General features: G+C 53.0%; 1 protein-coding gene across 1 annotated transcript in view; it reads left to right on the top strand.

Moving 5' to 3' along the window:
* Window positions 1-1,459: 1,459 nt before the first annotated feature.
* Window positions 1,460-15,177, top strand: part of LOXHD1 (lipoxygenase homology PLAT domains 1) — a 162,447-nt gene continuing 148,729 nt past the window's right edge. Inside the window, exons 1-3 of the mRNA XM_042910747.1 lie at window positions 1,460-1,782; window positions 7,362-7,476; window positions 14,012-14,092. Coding sequence (XP_042766681.1) covers window positions 1,653-1,782; window positions 7,362-7,476; window positions 14,012-14,092 — 326 coding nt within the window. The 5' untranslated portion in view covers window positions 1,460-1,652. The remainder of the gene's footprint in view (window positions 1,783-7,361; window positions 7,477-14,011; window positions 14,093-15,177) is intronic.

The raw sequence follows: 15,177 nt of genomic DNA, 5'->3' as shown, positions 1-15,177 counted from the left end.
AAGTAAATGGACATCTCTGCCCTATGTTGGAGGACACAGATGATTCAGCGTGTTCACCTGTGGTCTCTGATGTGCTGCCGTGGACTGGGCCCCACAGAAGAAAGAGAACACATGGGGCCAGTCCTTGCACAGGGGACCCAAAGGGGGGCTTCTGGAACAATCTGAGATGATTTCAAAGCATTGCCTACCCCCCTCCACCCCCCATACACACACACCATGCAAAATAAGAGAGAAACGTTCATTAGGAGTCACAGGCATTAGTAAGCCCCTACTGTGTTCCAGAGGCTTCTGCTTACTGAGCACTTTCTCCAAGTACTCAATATGCCTTCGTGGGTCATTATCCCCCTTCCACTGATGGGGGGCCAGGCCTCCTCTAAGGCCATACAGCCAGGAGGCAGTGAGGCAGTTCTAGCCTCTTGACCTCACACTGCCAAGACAGAGAGATAGGAGTTGCATGTAGACTGGAAATTTCTAGCATTTGGGGATTTACACAGAAAACTTACAACTCAGGTTGTAAGAAATCTTACTAAAATTAAGGCCAAAGTGCTTTAATAAAATCTTAGCAAAATAAAATAAGCAAGGAAGAGGAGTCCAGTGGGCCTAAGGGAAATTTTTCTTGCTGATTGAGGGTGGAGAGGGGTCCCTGGGACTCGGTTCTCTTGCCCCAGCTCAGAATCCCCCCTTGTGGGGCCATGGTTGGGGGAATGTCAGCCAAGTGGAGGGGCTCAGAGGGATTGTACCATTTCATTTGAAAGTGCAGAGGGCAATGTGGGCAAATAGAGAGTGCCGGTTAAAACAGATGCTGGCTAACCTTGACTGGACTGTCCAGTCATTGTGGGGGTCACATATGATGCAGCGGGCCTCTCCAGCGTCCATGGCTCTGGCCTGGTGGTACCAGTAACTCACACCTCAGAAAATGCTTTGTGGATTATCTGAGTGCTGGTTGGAGAAGCGTCTCTGAAGGGCAGCAGGGTCTCCTCCAGCCAAATGGTCTCTTCCAGAAGCCAGCGGTCACGAGGAGATGGAAGCAGAGAGATGGAACGAGAAGGATCCAGTAAGAACCTTGCCTGCTTTGTAAGGCGAGCAGAGGTCATGAATAATGGAGAGAAACAGAGGCCTCTGAGTCCTGGGAGCTCAGACGATTCCAGGCCGTGCCCTCCTTAGGAAGGGCCCCAAGGCCTGGGGACGTTGTTCACAGCTCTAGCTGTGAGGTTAGGGGATCTCCATGGGGGAGGCCCCCACCTACCCCTGGGGTGACCTGGAGAGGCCCCAGGGGGCCCCCTTGCTGTGAGGCCAGGTGGGAGAAGATGCCAAGGGCTTGATGTCACCTGATTCTCCATGAGGGGAGGAGAGGGGCGGGGTAAGGAAGACAGCGTGCCCGCAGTCCCCATGAATAAGAGATGAGGCCCAAGGAGAAACCCCAGGGCAGGTGCACAGGGTGGCAGAGAGAGGGGCCAGGGACAGGAAGGGCAGAGATAGGGCACAGGGTTCTGCTCAGGGGCCTGAGAGGACAGGGGAGCAGGAGGGGGCTGTAGACACAGGGGACCCAGGGGTGGGTGCCAGAGCTCAGGGAGAAAAGGCCTCGGGGCCAGGAGGGTGCGAAGTGGTGGGTGCCGTCAGCCTGCGAGTGCCAGGAAGGGGCAGCCGGCAAGATGATGCCCCAAAAGAAAAAGAGGAGGAAGAAAGACATCGACTTTCTCGCCCTGTACGAGGAGGAGCTGCTGAACTACGCCTCAGAGGACGACGAGGAGGAGCTGGAGCACGAGTACTACAAGGCCAAAGGTGCGGGCGGCGGGCAGGGCTGTGTGGGGCCCTTTCCTGCGCTTGGAGGAGGAGATGCGGGTTCCAACCCGGCTCCTCCCGCGGAGTCTCCTGCTGGGTCTGTGCTGCATCGTCGCCGGGAGTGACCGGGCAGGCATCACACGGGGTTGCCCCCTGTACAAGAGTTGAGGCCAGCTGCCCTTAGTCATGTCTCAGTGGCACAGAATAGACCCGAACCGCGGTGCCCACGCTCTCCAGTCCTATGCCTCCCAAGAGCCAGGCTCCAACCTGGCCTCCACCCTGTGGTCTGACGGCCCAGAGCCCCTGCTCGGGCTGTGGAGGGGAGAGAGAGGGAGGCCTGACCCCTCACGGCTGGCCTGGCGGGGTGGGGACGGCTGTCACCACAGCGGTGGAGATGGGGCCTGGGGCTCAGCAAGGAGGACACTTACTGCTCTGCACCCTGGGGCTTGCTCTTCCAGTCTCTGCGCACCCCCCGCCCCCACCGCCGATCAGGGTGGATGGGGCTGCTTTGAAGGGTTCCACCTTCTTGCCAGATAATCAGAGAGGGCAGAATCGGGGGTCCAGAAGGTAATTTTGGCCCACAGAGGGTTGTCGTTGGTTTGGTTTAATGGTGTTCAGGGTTTTTTTTGCCGTTACCATGTTTTCTAAGGTTTGGCCTGTGAACGCCTGTAGGCTGTGGACATCCAGTTTGTGGACACCACAGTCTCCACTGCTCCCTGTCGCTCAGACTAGGTCCGTTTCGCCCATGGACGCTGCCTGCCTGGCCCCTGAAGGCATTTAAATTCTCCGTGCTTACTCCAAAGTGGCTCACTAGTCCCTGTAAGCACCACATTCATTCATTCACTCACCTATTCATTCATTCACCCGTCCATCCATTGAGACACCAAATACCGATTGAACGCCTGCCCTGTGCCTGCCCATGGACTGGCTCACCCTCCCCTTTCTCCCTCTTCCTATCTTAACTTTGAAAGCCCAGCTCGGGTCCTCCTCTTCCATGAAGCCTTCCTTAATCCCAGCCCACCGGGAACTCCTTGATTACATCCACTTCTTCATTGTTCCGCTATTTCACGCAAGCCTGGCATGTTGTAGCCTCTTAAGCCTCAGCCACACGGCCCTCCATGAAGGTGGGGCCCTCCTTCCCTTGTCCTCACTCCTCCCCCAGCTGCCAGCACAGATCCAGGCTCAGAGAAGGTGGTTGCTGCCTGAAGGCCGTGGCTCAGCTGGGGTCCCTTTCCTGGCAGGATGTCCCGGGTGCCTCCTGGGGTGGAGGCGGGGAGTGGGGGCTGCGGGAAGAAAAGATGTGCCTGGACGAGTGAGGCATTGCCGCCCTCCCCCAGCGCAGGGGTGGGACCGCAAGCCCAGACCAGTGTTTGCAGCTGGATGTGGGTGCAGCACCCTCGGCAAGTACTCTCAGCTCCCCAGTGCACATGGCTGCCTGCCGGGAAGCACATTCTCAAAGCTCCCGGACCTGCCACCCTGTCCACTTCTGTTCAGGGGCTCTGCACGCCTGTGTGACTATCTGGTCCCTCACATGTTTGCTCTTCTTTTTACCCTTCGTGAAGCCTTCTTCCCTCTGTGCTCACATTTGATCTCGAAGATTCCTGAGAACGGTCAAGGCAGGTGTGATCAGTCCCAATTCACAGGTTAAGGACTGAGGTCCTGAGAACTTAAGTGACTTGAGCAAAGTCACAGGCGGGAGAGAGAACAAGAGTTTAAAATATCCTTTCTCAAGGCGAGTCCCCCCTTGACCTCTCGGTGCCGCCAGACGGAACGGCGCTCTGTGCACCGGGCACATCGAGAGAACTGTGCTCATACTAACCAGTGTGATCCTCACAACCAGCCGAGGAGCAGGTGGGGTCCTTGTCCTCTTTCTCAGATGGGGAAACTGAGGCATGGCGAAGTTACATAACTCGCCCGAGATCACAAAGCTACCAAGTCGCAGTCAGAATCTGAATCGAGCTGGTCTGGCTCGTGCTTGCTCTTGCGCAGCTTGACCTTGACTGTGGTACCAGCGCTTGGAGAAGAGCAAGGCGAGGTGGGTGTAACGCTGACATTTCTAAGAGATGTGGGCGCACAGGCTCCCCAGTCAGGTGCAGGACACTGGCAGTAAACATGGATGCTGCTAATGGTAGTCACATGCTGAACCCTCGTGGTCACTGCTACTCTCTCGCTTCTAGAACAACACGCCTCCCACTCTTTTGAACTCCAGTCTTGCATTATTGGGAGACTGTTGGGGAGTGGGATGGGGAAGAAGAAGGAGGAAAAGGAGAAAGGCCTCGGTGTCCCTCTCTGTTCTTCAGGTCACCTCCAGGCTACAGCGGAGCTCGCCAACAGCCAGTGGGAGCAGAGGGGCTCCGTCAATCCTCTGAGGGAAGGCTGAGCCCCGGCATCGGTCTGTCTCCTGGCTCGGACAGGGCCATGAGGGGAAGAGTGTGACTCATTTCAGAACCTGAGATCCAAGGGACCTTGGGGGCCATCCGGCACACGCTTCCAGCCCTGAGACCCTCTCCTCTTGTGTGGCCCAGACAGGCTTGCCCGGCATCGGTTGCGGTACAATATCCCAAGGCAGCCTCCCTGAGAATTTTTAATGGGGATAATGGCGGGCATGATGATGATGCCTTTGATGCTGGCAATGGAGATGATGATGACCATGATAGGGATGATGGTGATGATGGTGGTGGTGATTATGAGGGAAGTCTACCACTTGAGGAACGCATATCTTTTATGCAACTGTGGAAGAGCGTCTGTAAGATAAGTTCCTCGAAGTGCAAGTGCTGGAGTCAGTGAGAACGAACACTGAAAATTTTGTTTTATTTGATTCAATCCTGATCACAGTCCTTCAAGGAAGAAATTGTTCCTGCTTCAGAGATGAGGAAATGGAGGCTGTGTACAAAATTTGGTTGCTATCACATAGCCAGAAATGGTAGAATTGAGGGTCAGATATCGGTCACTTGAGTTCCATAGTCTGTGTTCATTTCATCGATTGATACATTCATTTGCTCATTCATTCCCCCAGGTAATTATTTATTGTGCACTTCCCACGTGCCAGGCTCTGTGCCAGGAGCAACGCTATGGTGCCATTGATGGTTCTTTGTGCTGACCAGGGAGGGTACTTTGTTCGTTGGGGTCGTCCCTTCTGGAGCCAAACGGAATGTTGTGTTTTCCCCAGGATATGTGTCCTCCGCAAGATCGTTCTTTGGCCATCTGAATTAAGTTTTTTAATTAAAATTTTTAAATTGGGGTATAATATATATACAGTATAAAACTTTCACAAAGATACAGTTGGATGACTTTTCAGGTATGTTCGTGCTTGGGTAATTACCATTCAGATCAGGACACGTTCTTGCCAACACTTAGCACTGTCAGTCTTTTTAATTTTAGCCATTCTGGTGGGGATATAGTAGTATCTCATTGTAATTTCAGTTTGCATTTCCCCGACGAACAGTGATGCTGAACACTCTTCCATATGTTTATTGGCCATTTGGATATCTTCGCCTATGACTTGCCTACTTAAATCTTTGGCCCATTTGTCAATTTTATTGAAACACAGTTTTATTGAACTGTAACTACTTTTTAATAAAATGCATCAATTTTACTTTATTTAAAAAAATTTTTTAATGTTTATTTATTTTTGAGAGAGAGAGAGTGAGAGAGACAGAGCTCGAGAGGGGAAGGGCCAGAGAGAGAAGACACAGAATCTGAAACAGGCCCCATGTCTGAGCTGTCAGCACAGAGTCCGATGCGGGGCCTGAACTCATGAGCTGCGAGATCATGACCTGAACTGAAGTCAGATGCTTAACCGGCTGAGCCACCCAGGCGCCCCAAAATGTATCGATTTTAAATGTGCTGTTTGATGGGCATTGACAAATGTATACCTCTGTGTAACCATTAGCCCAATCTATGTATAGAGCATTTAAATTATCCCCCAAAGTTCCCTGAGCCCCTCCTCAGTCATTTCTCCATGCTGCAAACTCCAGGCAGCTGTGTTCTGCTTTCTGTTAAAATAGTTTAGTCTTTTTAGAGATTCATGTAAATGGCATTATAGTGTGCAGTGTCTTGTGTCTGACTTCTTTTGCTCAACATAACCTGCTTGAGATTCACCTATATTGCATATAAGGGTGGTTCACTCCTTTCTGTTGCTGAGTAGGATTCCGTCGTATGGTTATATCACGATTTGTTGATCCGTTCACCTGCGGTTGCATATTTAGGCTGTGTCCAGTTTAGAGCCATTATTATCGCTTCTCGGCCTTTTGGCTAAGATCAAGTGTAGAGCTGTTATGTACAAAGCTGCTGTGAACGTTTGTACGTGGGTCTTTGAGAAGGCATGTTTTTATTTCTCCCGGGTGAATACCCAAAGTGGAATGTCTGGGTCTTCTTGTAAGCGTGTGTTTATCTTTTAAACAATTTGTTGCCTTAATAGTCTGGTATCTGTTTTCCTTATTTATTTGTATGGCTTCTTTATATCTTCTGCTTATGAGTGCTTTGATAGCCATATGTGTTCCAAATATCTTCGCCTTTTCATTCTCATGATGGTCTTAATTTTCACTAAGTCCAATTTATCACATTTTTTATGGCCAGTGTGCTGTTGAAGAAGGAGCTGTGTGCCCTTGAAATCAGCTTTTGAGGCAGCTTCCTCATCCCTCTCGTGCCCCAGACTCTCCTTTTCTCCAAACCACACGTCTCCAGGCCTCTGTCTTCTCGCATGTGATGTGGTCCTGGGATTTCCACCATCCTGCTCATTCTTCTGTGGACCCTCAGTTTGGAAAGGCCCTTATGTACGTGCAAAGCTGTGTGGGCAACGCTTCAGGCCCTGGAGTCGTCCAAGGAGGGCTTGTGTACAGATCAGGCACCCTTGTGGTGTAGGCTATGAAGAATTAGGATTTGTTTGTCCCCAGAGACAAGGAGTTGTGCAAATGTACCGCTGCTTCCTTTCTTGTCTTGTAGTGCCTTGATCGAGACCTTCATCAGAACCAGGGACTTCAAGAGAAAAGGCATCGACAGCAAACAGCACAAGGTTCTAGGAACCTCAGAGAAGGGAAATCAGTGCCCCTGCTAAGAAGGGACACTGGACAAACCTCTGCTCGGCTCTGGGATGCCTTGTCTGGAGCCTGTGATGACAGTGCCTGGGAGCTCACGGGAGACGAGGGCTGGCAATGCAGCTGTGTTTGTAGAGGGCAGAGAGGAGAGTGAGGGGCAGGTGCAGGCTCTGAAGAAGGCCAGGTCTAGGAGGCACATGAGTGCCGTGCTGGAAAGATCACAGACCAGGCGTCCAGAGGCCCTGGGCTGGGCTCTAGTGCTGACACCGAGTGGTATGTGACCTGGGCTTTCCCTGCTGCCTGCAGGCTCCTCACCTGTAAGATGAATGTGTGGCATTAAATGGGAGGTTTGGGTCTTACACGGGAGTTGGTGTGGCTCTGACCCTGGCTCAGTGGCTTGTGGGCTGGAGCGGGGTTTATAGAATAGACGCCTTTGTGGCTGGATATCCTCTGCACAGCTGGCAGGAGCTGTGACTTCTCCAAGCCCCTGTAGGATTCTGGGTTTTCTCAGAAGCCTGTGATGTGTTCTCTTTTCTCCTCCAGTCTACGAGGTGGTCATAGCCACGGGGGATGTTCGTGGCGCAGGGACAGATGCCAATGTCTTCATCACCATTTTCGGAGAGAATGGGCTCTCTCCCAAGCTCCACCTCACCAGCAAGTGAGTACCAACTTGGCCTTAGTGGGGTCACGGGCCATTAGTCGGGGTTGGTGCCGTTCTGGAGCCCAGGGAGAAGACCCGTGTGTCCACAGGCATATTAAGTGGCACGGGGCCTCTGTCAACCAGGTCTCTCCCAGTGATCTCCAGCCAATATTCCTTAGCTCCCCTGTTGGCTTTTGTGAGAAGTAGCGCCCACTTTGGATCTCTGACTTCCCCAGGATCTTATTAGCTGTCCCTTGCTTTGGGAGAGGACACTCAGGACTAAGAAACCTGGGTCTAGGCCCAGCTTTACCACGTGGTTGCCATGTAACTTTGGCCAAATCTCTTTGCATCCAACGGCCTGGCTTCCTCATCTAGCGTCTGGGAGTGAGAATTCCCCTTTTACCAAACTTACAGGGCAGTTGAGAGGAAGAAACAAAAGCATGCATTCAAAGGAAGCATGAGCTTAAAGTGCTCTGCACCTGTGTCTCTCCAGGGGCCCAATGTCACACTAAACCTGCTAACACACACTCGAGTCAGCCGTATAGACTAGCATGTGTGCTCGTGTGCGTGTCTGTGTAGACGTGCTCTGTGTATGTGTTCGTGTGTGCGCCTTGTGTTCCCCATATCATTTGTGATCCATTGACAGCAGGGGCTGCTGCCTCTTTGTTTGGACCCTGTCCCCCGACCGCACACAGGCGCACACAGATATACCCAGAGCAAAACATGGGAACGCTTTGGCGGAATTCTAGAGTTCTAGAGCTTCCCGGGGGCTGCAGGCGTGGTCTAGGCCCTGGTTTTCAATCTGTGCTGAATGGAACCGGGGATCGGTCCGTTGGTTCTGGGCCCATCGTGCCCCCATCCTTCCTGCAGAGTAGCTCACTGATGGTTGTCTTACCCACCGAGTTTCGGAGTCAGATTTTATTTGTACCGAGAGTTCTATAGCCAAGAAAAGTTTGTAAAACCACTAAATTTATTTCAACTTATTCATGGGGAAACTGAGGCCTAGAGAGGAGTGGAGATTAGCTCTGAGCCATGGAGCTCCTAGATGGTAAAGCTGGTCCTCAAACCCCAGGTACTTGATGTGGACGTTTTCCTCAAGCGCTGGCCCTGTGGCCCAGAGGGTGCGTGGGAGCTTCCCCTGCAGGCTTCCAGGTCGTCATTTCCAAGGGGGCCGGGGAGGCTATAGAGGGGTGGGGACCACAGGCCAGGAGATCCCCGAACTCTGTGCTTCACAGACTGACCTGGCCCCGTGTCCCAGGTTTACCCTGAGCGCAGGCTGTGGTATAAATGCGATCCCATCGAGGCAGGCATAACGTCCTATTTTGTCCATTTCTGCAGAACAGGGTACCCGCCTTCTTGTACCGCTTACACTGCAGAGTGACTGGCTTGTGGAAGTCTTTCTCACCAGTGATGTGGGCACGGTAAAGGGAAGACATGAAATGTCCATCCTCTTTGCCATGTGACCTCCCCCAAGCACACCGTTCTAGGGAGAAGCCACTAGGCCCTGGGAATGCAGCCAAGTGGGTTTCTAGCATCCCCAGCCTGCCCTTTTGAAACAAAAAGAGCCATTTTCTCCTTTCATGGTCATTTCTCACTGTCTTTCCCACTTTCTTGCACCTAGTGCCCTCACTCTTCCCCCTCGGCCTTTTCATTTGTCACAACAGCCTCTCGGGAAGGCCCCAGAGTCACCCTTCATGAGCTGGTGTGAAGGTTTGTCCCTGAGTCCCCGTTTCCAGGAGTGTGAGATCCAGCCTTCCTTCTCAATGTGGAAGGGACTGCCTCATGGCAGAGGGGCTAAGACACGAGCAGGGCCGGGAGGTCTCCGGGCGTCACGCGCAGGCCCTCCCGCCAGCCCCGTAGACAGAAGTCAACACCCCTTCCCCCTGCTACTCCGCGGTCTCTCCCGTACCCGTGTGGTGCTGCGGGTGGGGCAGCAGGGGCACAAGTCTGGCCAGGACTCCGGGCAGGCTGGCCTGGAGGGCTCTGCAGGAGCCTATGGGGAGTGGGTGGTTTCAGAGATGGTCTCATTTTGTAGCATCAGCATATGTCCTGGGAGGCTGGAGAGGTGACATGCACAGCGATGCCAGGTGGAGGGGTGATGAGGGGAGTCTGCTTCATCCCTCTGGCCCCTCTCCTAGTTGTTGGCAAACAGCCAGGGCTCAGGAAGTGTCATACCGTCAGGGTGGCCAGAGTGGGACTTTATAGGGAAGGGCAGGTGATCTGGGCCTTGGGTGAGGGAAAGACTCAGATGAGAGAGGGGCAGGAGGAAGGTAGTTTAGACCACGGGGAACAGCTTGCAGACACATGGAGGCAGCAAGGGGCCAGGAGGGGAGGACAGGCTGTGGCAGGCCTTGCTTGCAAGCTGATCAGCAGAGGCCCGATTTACGATGCGGCCCAGAAGGATGAATCTGGCTGCCGCAAGACCCCAGGGAAATGTCTGCAGAGAGAATTGCAAAGACACAGTCAGTCCTCGCCATCTAAGATGCATTCAGTTCAAGACGGAGACCTTGGGCCTGGGAGGGGAGCACCGCTTTCCAAGGAATCCCAGGCTGCCTGAGTGACCCGGACGCCAGGGCCGCAGAGGTCACCGTGCTCTGTGCTATTTAGATGCAGGTGTTCCAGCCCAACCCTCACCCCCACCCTCGCCCTGGGGTCTGGCTCGGAATCTCTCATCTCGCTGTCTGCTGCTGGTCCCTCCTTGCCACGCTGTGTCACCCAAACCCAACTCGCATGTCAACTGGAACTGAGCTCCTTTTCCTTGCCTTACCCCCCCCACCCCCCTGCCACACACACACGGGCACACACACACACACACACGTACACACGGGCTACAAGGTGTTTTTGAGTGCATCAGACTTCACCAATACTCAGGGCACCAGAGGGAGTTCCCAGCACAGCCAAGCAAATGACTTAAAATGGAATATTAGACAGACTCCCTCATCTTAAGATTAAACGACTGCCTATCCTGGAATTTCTTCCTGGCTGCTTTCTCCACAGCGTCTGGTCTTGTCCCCTCACCCCACCGTCCTCTCCCGCTTCGCCTACATCCTCTCTTTTCTCCCTTCTGTTCCTGCTCCGTCTTCCTCCTTTTCTCCTGAGCCCCAGGACCTCCCACATGGCTTATCAGCATGCTTATTTCCCAATACAGAATCATTCTGCTGCAATTATTTGGTGCCTGAGGTTAACATGCTGATTGTGCTTATCCTCATGGTCTAGTGTCTAAATTCCTCTGTACACACTGGCCCGTCTCTTGGGCAGCAAAGAGTGTGACGTGTTCACTTTGATCCTCTGTTAGCTCCGCCCCGACCCCAGACCAAGCTGAGTGTCAACAGCCCTGGGTCCCACAGGAAGGCCCCCATATGCTGGGCGCCCTTCCCGGTGACCCAGGACCACTCCCAGCACTGACTGGGTCACATGTTCAGAATATGGCAAAAGGATGGGATCTCATGCATCTTCTGGAACACGGATCTCCTGTTGAGAATTCGCCAGCTGAGTGTCAGAGAACGCCTGGCATTTTAGCCTGCTGGCCCTGCCAGGCTGGCGGCTAAAATGCCCTGTGCAGCCTGTGAAGCCTCTCCTGGGTAGGGGTCCCCGCTGAATGGGCAGGTACGGACAGGGAGGGGGCTGGGTACTGCATTACGCTTCATTTGCTGAGTGGCCAGGACCCCCGGTGAAGCCACGGTCTCCACAAAGAAACGAGCGGTCTGCATTTCTAATGTTTCCTTTGACAGGGGACCCTCCATGCTTTGGTATTTCCGCCTCACCTCCAGTTTCTGAAACCCACCGGCATTGCATTCTGACTTCCCAGACGTGGGGATTCGGGCATCTGACCCCGGTGGGCTGCAGTTGGGGGTTTGTTTGGGATTATCCTGGCCGCTCCCTGCAAGAAGAGAGTCCGGGTAGGCCTGTCTCCACAGTCCTTCTTTTCGTTCCTCTGAGGACAGGCCCTCACAAGGCCTTCCGCTCGTCTGCCGGAAGATGTTGACACTGCGGACAATCACTCCACATTGTGTGATGCCCTGGAACACTCGGGTGTGGTCCTGAGACCCTCTGCCCCCACTGGTAGTTCTTTCTCCCCTGGTCCCCCTCCTTCCGCTTTGCTTTTCACAAATTGTTTTCCGTGAGACAGTGAAGCATGGCGGTCAACTATTTAACAAACACGCTGGAACGCACGCATCCACATTCTCCCTGGCCCTGGGCTCAGGGCCTTTGTGCAGGGCACAGGGAGCTGTCAGTGCTTCTCCAGAAGGAGCTGTGGTCAGAGGCCCCCCCAGGACGCCAGCTGCTCTCCTTCCAAATCACCCTCCTCTTCCCCTGCTCATGGGCACTCGCTGTTTTCCAAATTCCAGGCAGCTCAGCAGATGAAGCCTGACAAGCCTCGAACTCATCCCCCAAGGATTCAGCCCAGGCAGCTGCTGGCCTCGGGGCATGGGGGGCTGTGGAGACAGGACCTGTCGCCGTGTGCATAATCACAGATCTAGATGTACTCCCTTCGGCAAACTTAGAAAATACATACACGGACCAGAAAACATAAGCAACACTTCATAATACTCTTACCATCGAGACATGATGTTTTGTATAAATCCTTCTTCTTCATTGTTTTTAAAAGCAGCTGGCCTCCCGTGGTATTCCTACATTTTCTTTTGCAACTGCTTTTTCTTTTAAGCCCATATCATAAACCTGGTCCTGTTCCATTAACATTATAATGGGAGTTTTTGGTGGCTGCGTAATATTCTACCTCACAGCCTCCCAGGGTGGCTATTTCTTAGGGTATTTATCTGGTGTAGAGACCCTTGTCTATTCTACACATTTATTTCCTGGTCTCATAGGTTGAAAATACCTCTTGTTCACTTCCTTATATCCCACCCACACAAGCCTGATGGTGCTTAGATTTGACGTTCCTGTGTTTTCCACGTCGTTGCACATCTGCTCTTACCCTGCAGCACAGCATGGGGTTGTTGTTCATCACTTTTGGAGATAAGATTCTCACAGGTATGTGCAGCAACCCCGGAGAAGGGGACCTTTCACTCGAGCAAAAAGCCAGAAGTTTCCATCACTTTCTCCTCTTCCCCCTTGGTGCCCAGACCACAACTTGGGGGCCTCTTTCCCCCCAACAAGGCTGCCTCAGGGTACATTAAAGAAATTTTTTTTAATGTTTATTTTGAGGAAGAGAGATACAGAGTGCAAGCAGGGGAGGGGCAGAGAGAGAGGGAGACATAGAATCCGAAGCAGGCTCCAGGCTCCAAGCTCTCAGCACAGAGCCCAATGCAGGGCTCAAACCCACAAGTCGTGAGATCATGACCTGAGCCAAAATCGGATGCTTAACCAACTGAGCCACCCAAGCACCCCTCAGTGTACACTTTCCACTTAATTTTATGAGATCTGCCCTGCTTTTGGAGGACCTTAGGCCTCATGTCTCACGACATGCCCACCTGAAGGAAACTTCTCAGGACAGACTATTTGCTAAAGTGGGTCTGTTTGCAGAGAACCACAGCTTTGGAGTGTGCAGAACTTCTAGGCCTTCTGTTACCAAGTCTGAGCCTTGTTGCCTTAGAGGGAAGGCTCTTCCCCTCTGTCTTTATTTGGAAGCACAGTGATGGCCTAGTTATTATATGTGTTTGTCTTCCACACTTTTCTTTCCCGTGGGCTGGTGCTGGTGACGGGAGCCCTGGCTGGAAGCCCCGGGGGAGGTCGACGGCTCTCCGGCCTGTGAGGGCGTCGCTGTGTGGGCAGGAAGAGCTGTGAGTGGAACTGGATGGCCGGGTCTGAGCCCACACAGAGGACACAGCAGATGTCCGTGCCAGATTCAGGTTTCTGCTCCCGGAGGACTCCGGGTGAGGCTGCTCCAGCCCTCCTGTGTCTAAGCTGATGCAACCTAGGATGCTCCAGAGTCTGGACCCACCCAGGCAGCTCGTCGAGGAACATCTCAGGTGTACTTGCTTCTGTTCACACGGTCTTTGTGATGCCAGATACGCATTCCCTCACTGCCTGCCTCCCTGGTTGCTGGTTTTTTGGTTGAGCGTTTCCTTTCTTGTTGGAATGGCAGGACCATGGGCCACCACCCAAGCTCCGCATCCGCTTGGGGCTGCCATTGCCACTCCCCCCAGCAAGAGCAAGGCAGGTGAGGAGAGGCCCAGGAACCTGCAGACCCAAGAGCACCATGGCGTTCACTATGGCCTCCTTCCTCCTCCGCTGTCCCAACGCAGAGCAGCCAGAGGGCATTGGGTCATGACTTTGGGGATCCAGGTTCTGATCCTAGATCTGCAATCAATTGGCAGTTTACTTTGTTTGTAAAATGGGGCTAATTGTTGCCCACCATACCTGCCTTAGTGATGCGTGGCAAACATCACAGGAGAACTTGAGTGTGAAAGCAAGGAACGAGTAGTAACCGACCTTGCCCTCTGTCAGAAAGGAGTCTCAGAATGGGAGTGGTTACTCATAGCACTTCCCAGGACTGGGATGGTGGAGGAAGAAGGGGGATGCCAGCCCTTGGCTCTCCTCCCAGGCTTGTGAGCCAAGTGCAGATTACTAAGTGTGCACGTGTTCGTTGTAGGAGTGAATCTGCCTTTGAGAAAGCCAATGTCGACGTCTTCCGGGTGAGAACCAACAACGTGGGCCTCATCTACAAAATCAGGTCAGAATCTGGCCCCTGACCAGGAAGGAAGTGAGATGAAAACCAGTAGATTAGGAACTGAAGTCACTACTGACACTTTCTGGATGTCAATTGCTCCCTGGTGTCATTTGAGGGGTGACTGAAGGCCCAGATCTTTCCCACCCATGCTGAGTCATGGCTCCCTAAACTTGCCCATTAGAGATTCACTTCTCTGTGTCGAGACTACTTAAGACAATTTCTCACAAACTTGGGAAATATGCTCTAAGAGGCACTAGCATAGTGGTTAAGAGTGGATTCTGAGTCCAGATTGCCTTGGTTCAAACTTCTGCCTTTCCATTTGCTAGCTGTGGAACTTCGGGCGTTTCCTCTCCAAGCCCCAGTTTCCTCATTTGTAATAACGATTCCTACCATCTAGAGTTAGGGAGGACTCAACAAGTTAGTGCTCAGACGGTAACTGGCACTCAGCAAGTATTAGAGATGCTGGGTCACATTGCAGGGTGCCTTATGACACAGAGCTTGCCTCTCTCTGGGGGCGTCTGTGTGAGTGTGCTGGGAAGGATAATTCTATCAGTCTGGTTGCCAAGGAAGAGTCTTCAATAGCCCTCCTTTCCCCCCTCCTTCCTCCCTCCCTACGACCCACACCCATTCAAGTTCATGCCCATTTGTCAGAATGTCATCATCTGGGGTCTGATTGCATCCAGGCTAGGGCCTGGCTGCCTCAGTCCTAAGTTGTCTTCCTCCCACTAGAAAGTATAGGACCATGCACTGTCTTTCTTGGAAAAAAGGGACAAATGAGGGCCCCGGCACTGGTGTGTGAGGGAAGGGTGTGACAAACAGGGAAGGGGAGGGTCGGGAAGAGGGTTTTGCTGTGGGGAAAGGCAACTGCTATGCTGAGGTCCCACTAGGTGCTGGGCTCTGTGCCAGACAGAGGCACACATCCTCGGGCACGTCATGGGTCATCGGTCCATCGGGGCTGGGTGCTGTGATCTGTGTCTGTCCCATGAGGGCCTGCAAAGATAAGGCCCCACTGCAGTGCACAGGGAGGTGATGTTTGGCATAAAGTGAGGTCATGCAGGGGTCAAGGTCTGGGGGAGAAACTGACCTCA

The sequence above is a fragment of the Panthera leo genome, chromosome D3 (genome assembly GCF_018350215.1).
Source record: "Panthera leo isolate Ple1 chromosome D3, P.leo_Ple1_pat1.1, whole genome shotgun sequence".
In the NCBI taxonomy this organism is placed as follows: Eukaryota; Metazoa; Chordata; class Mammalia; order Carnivora; family Felidae; genus Panthera; species Panthera leo.
Note: the sequence above shows the minus strand (reverse complement) of the source record. Positions and strands in the feature narration are given on the sequence as shown.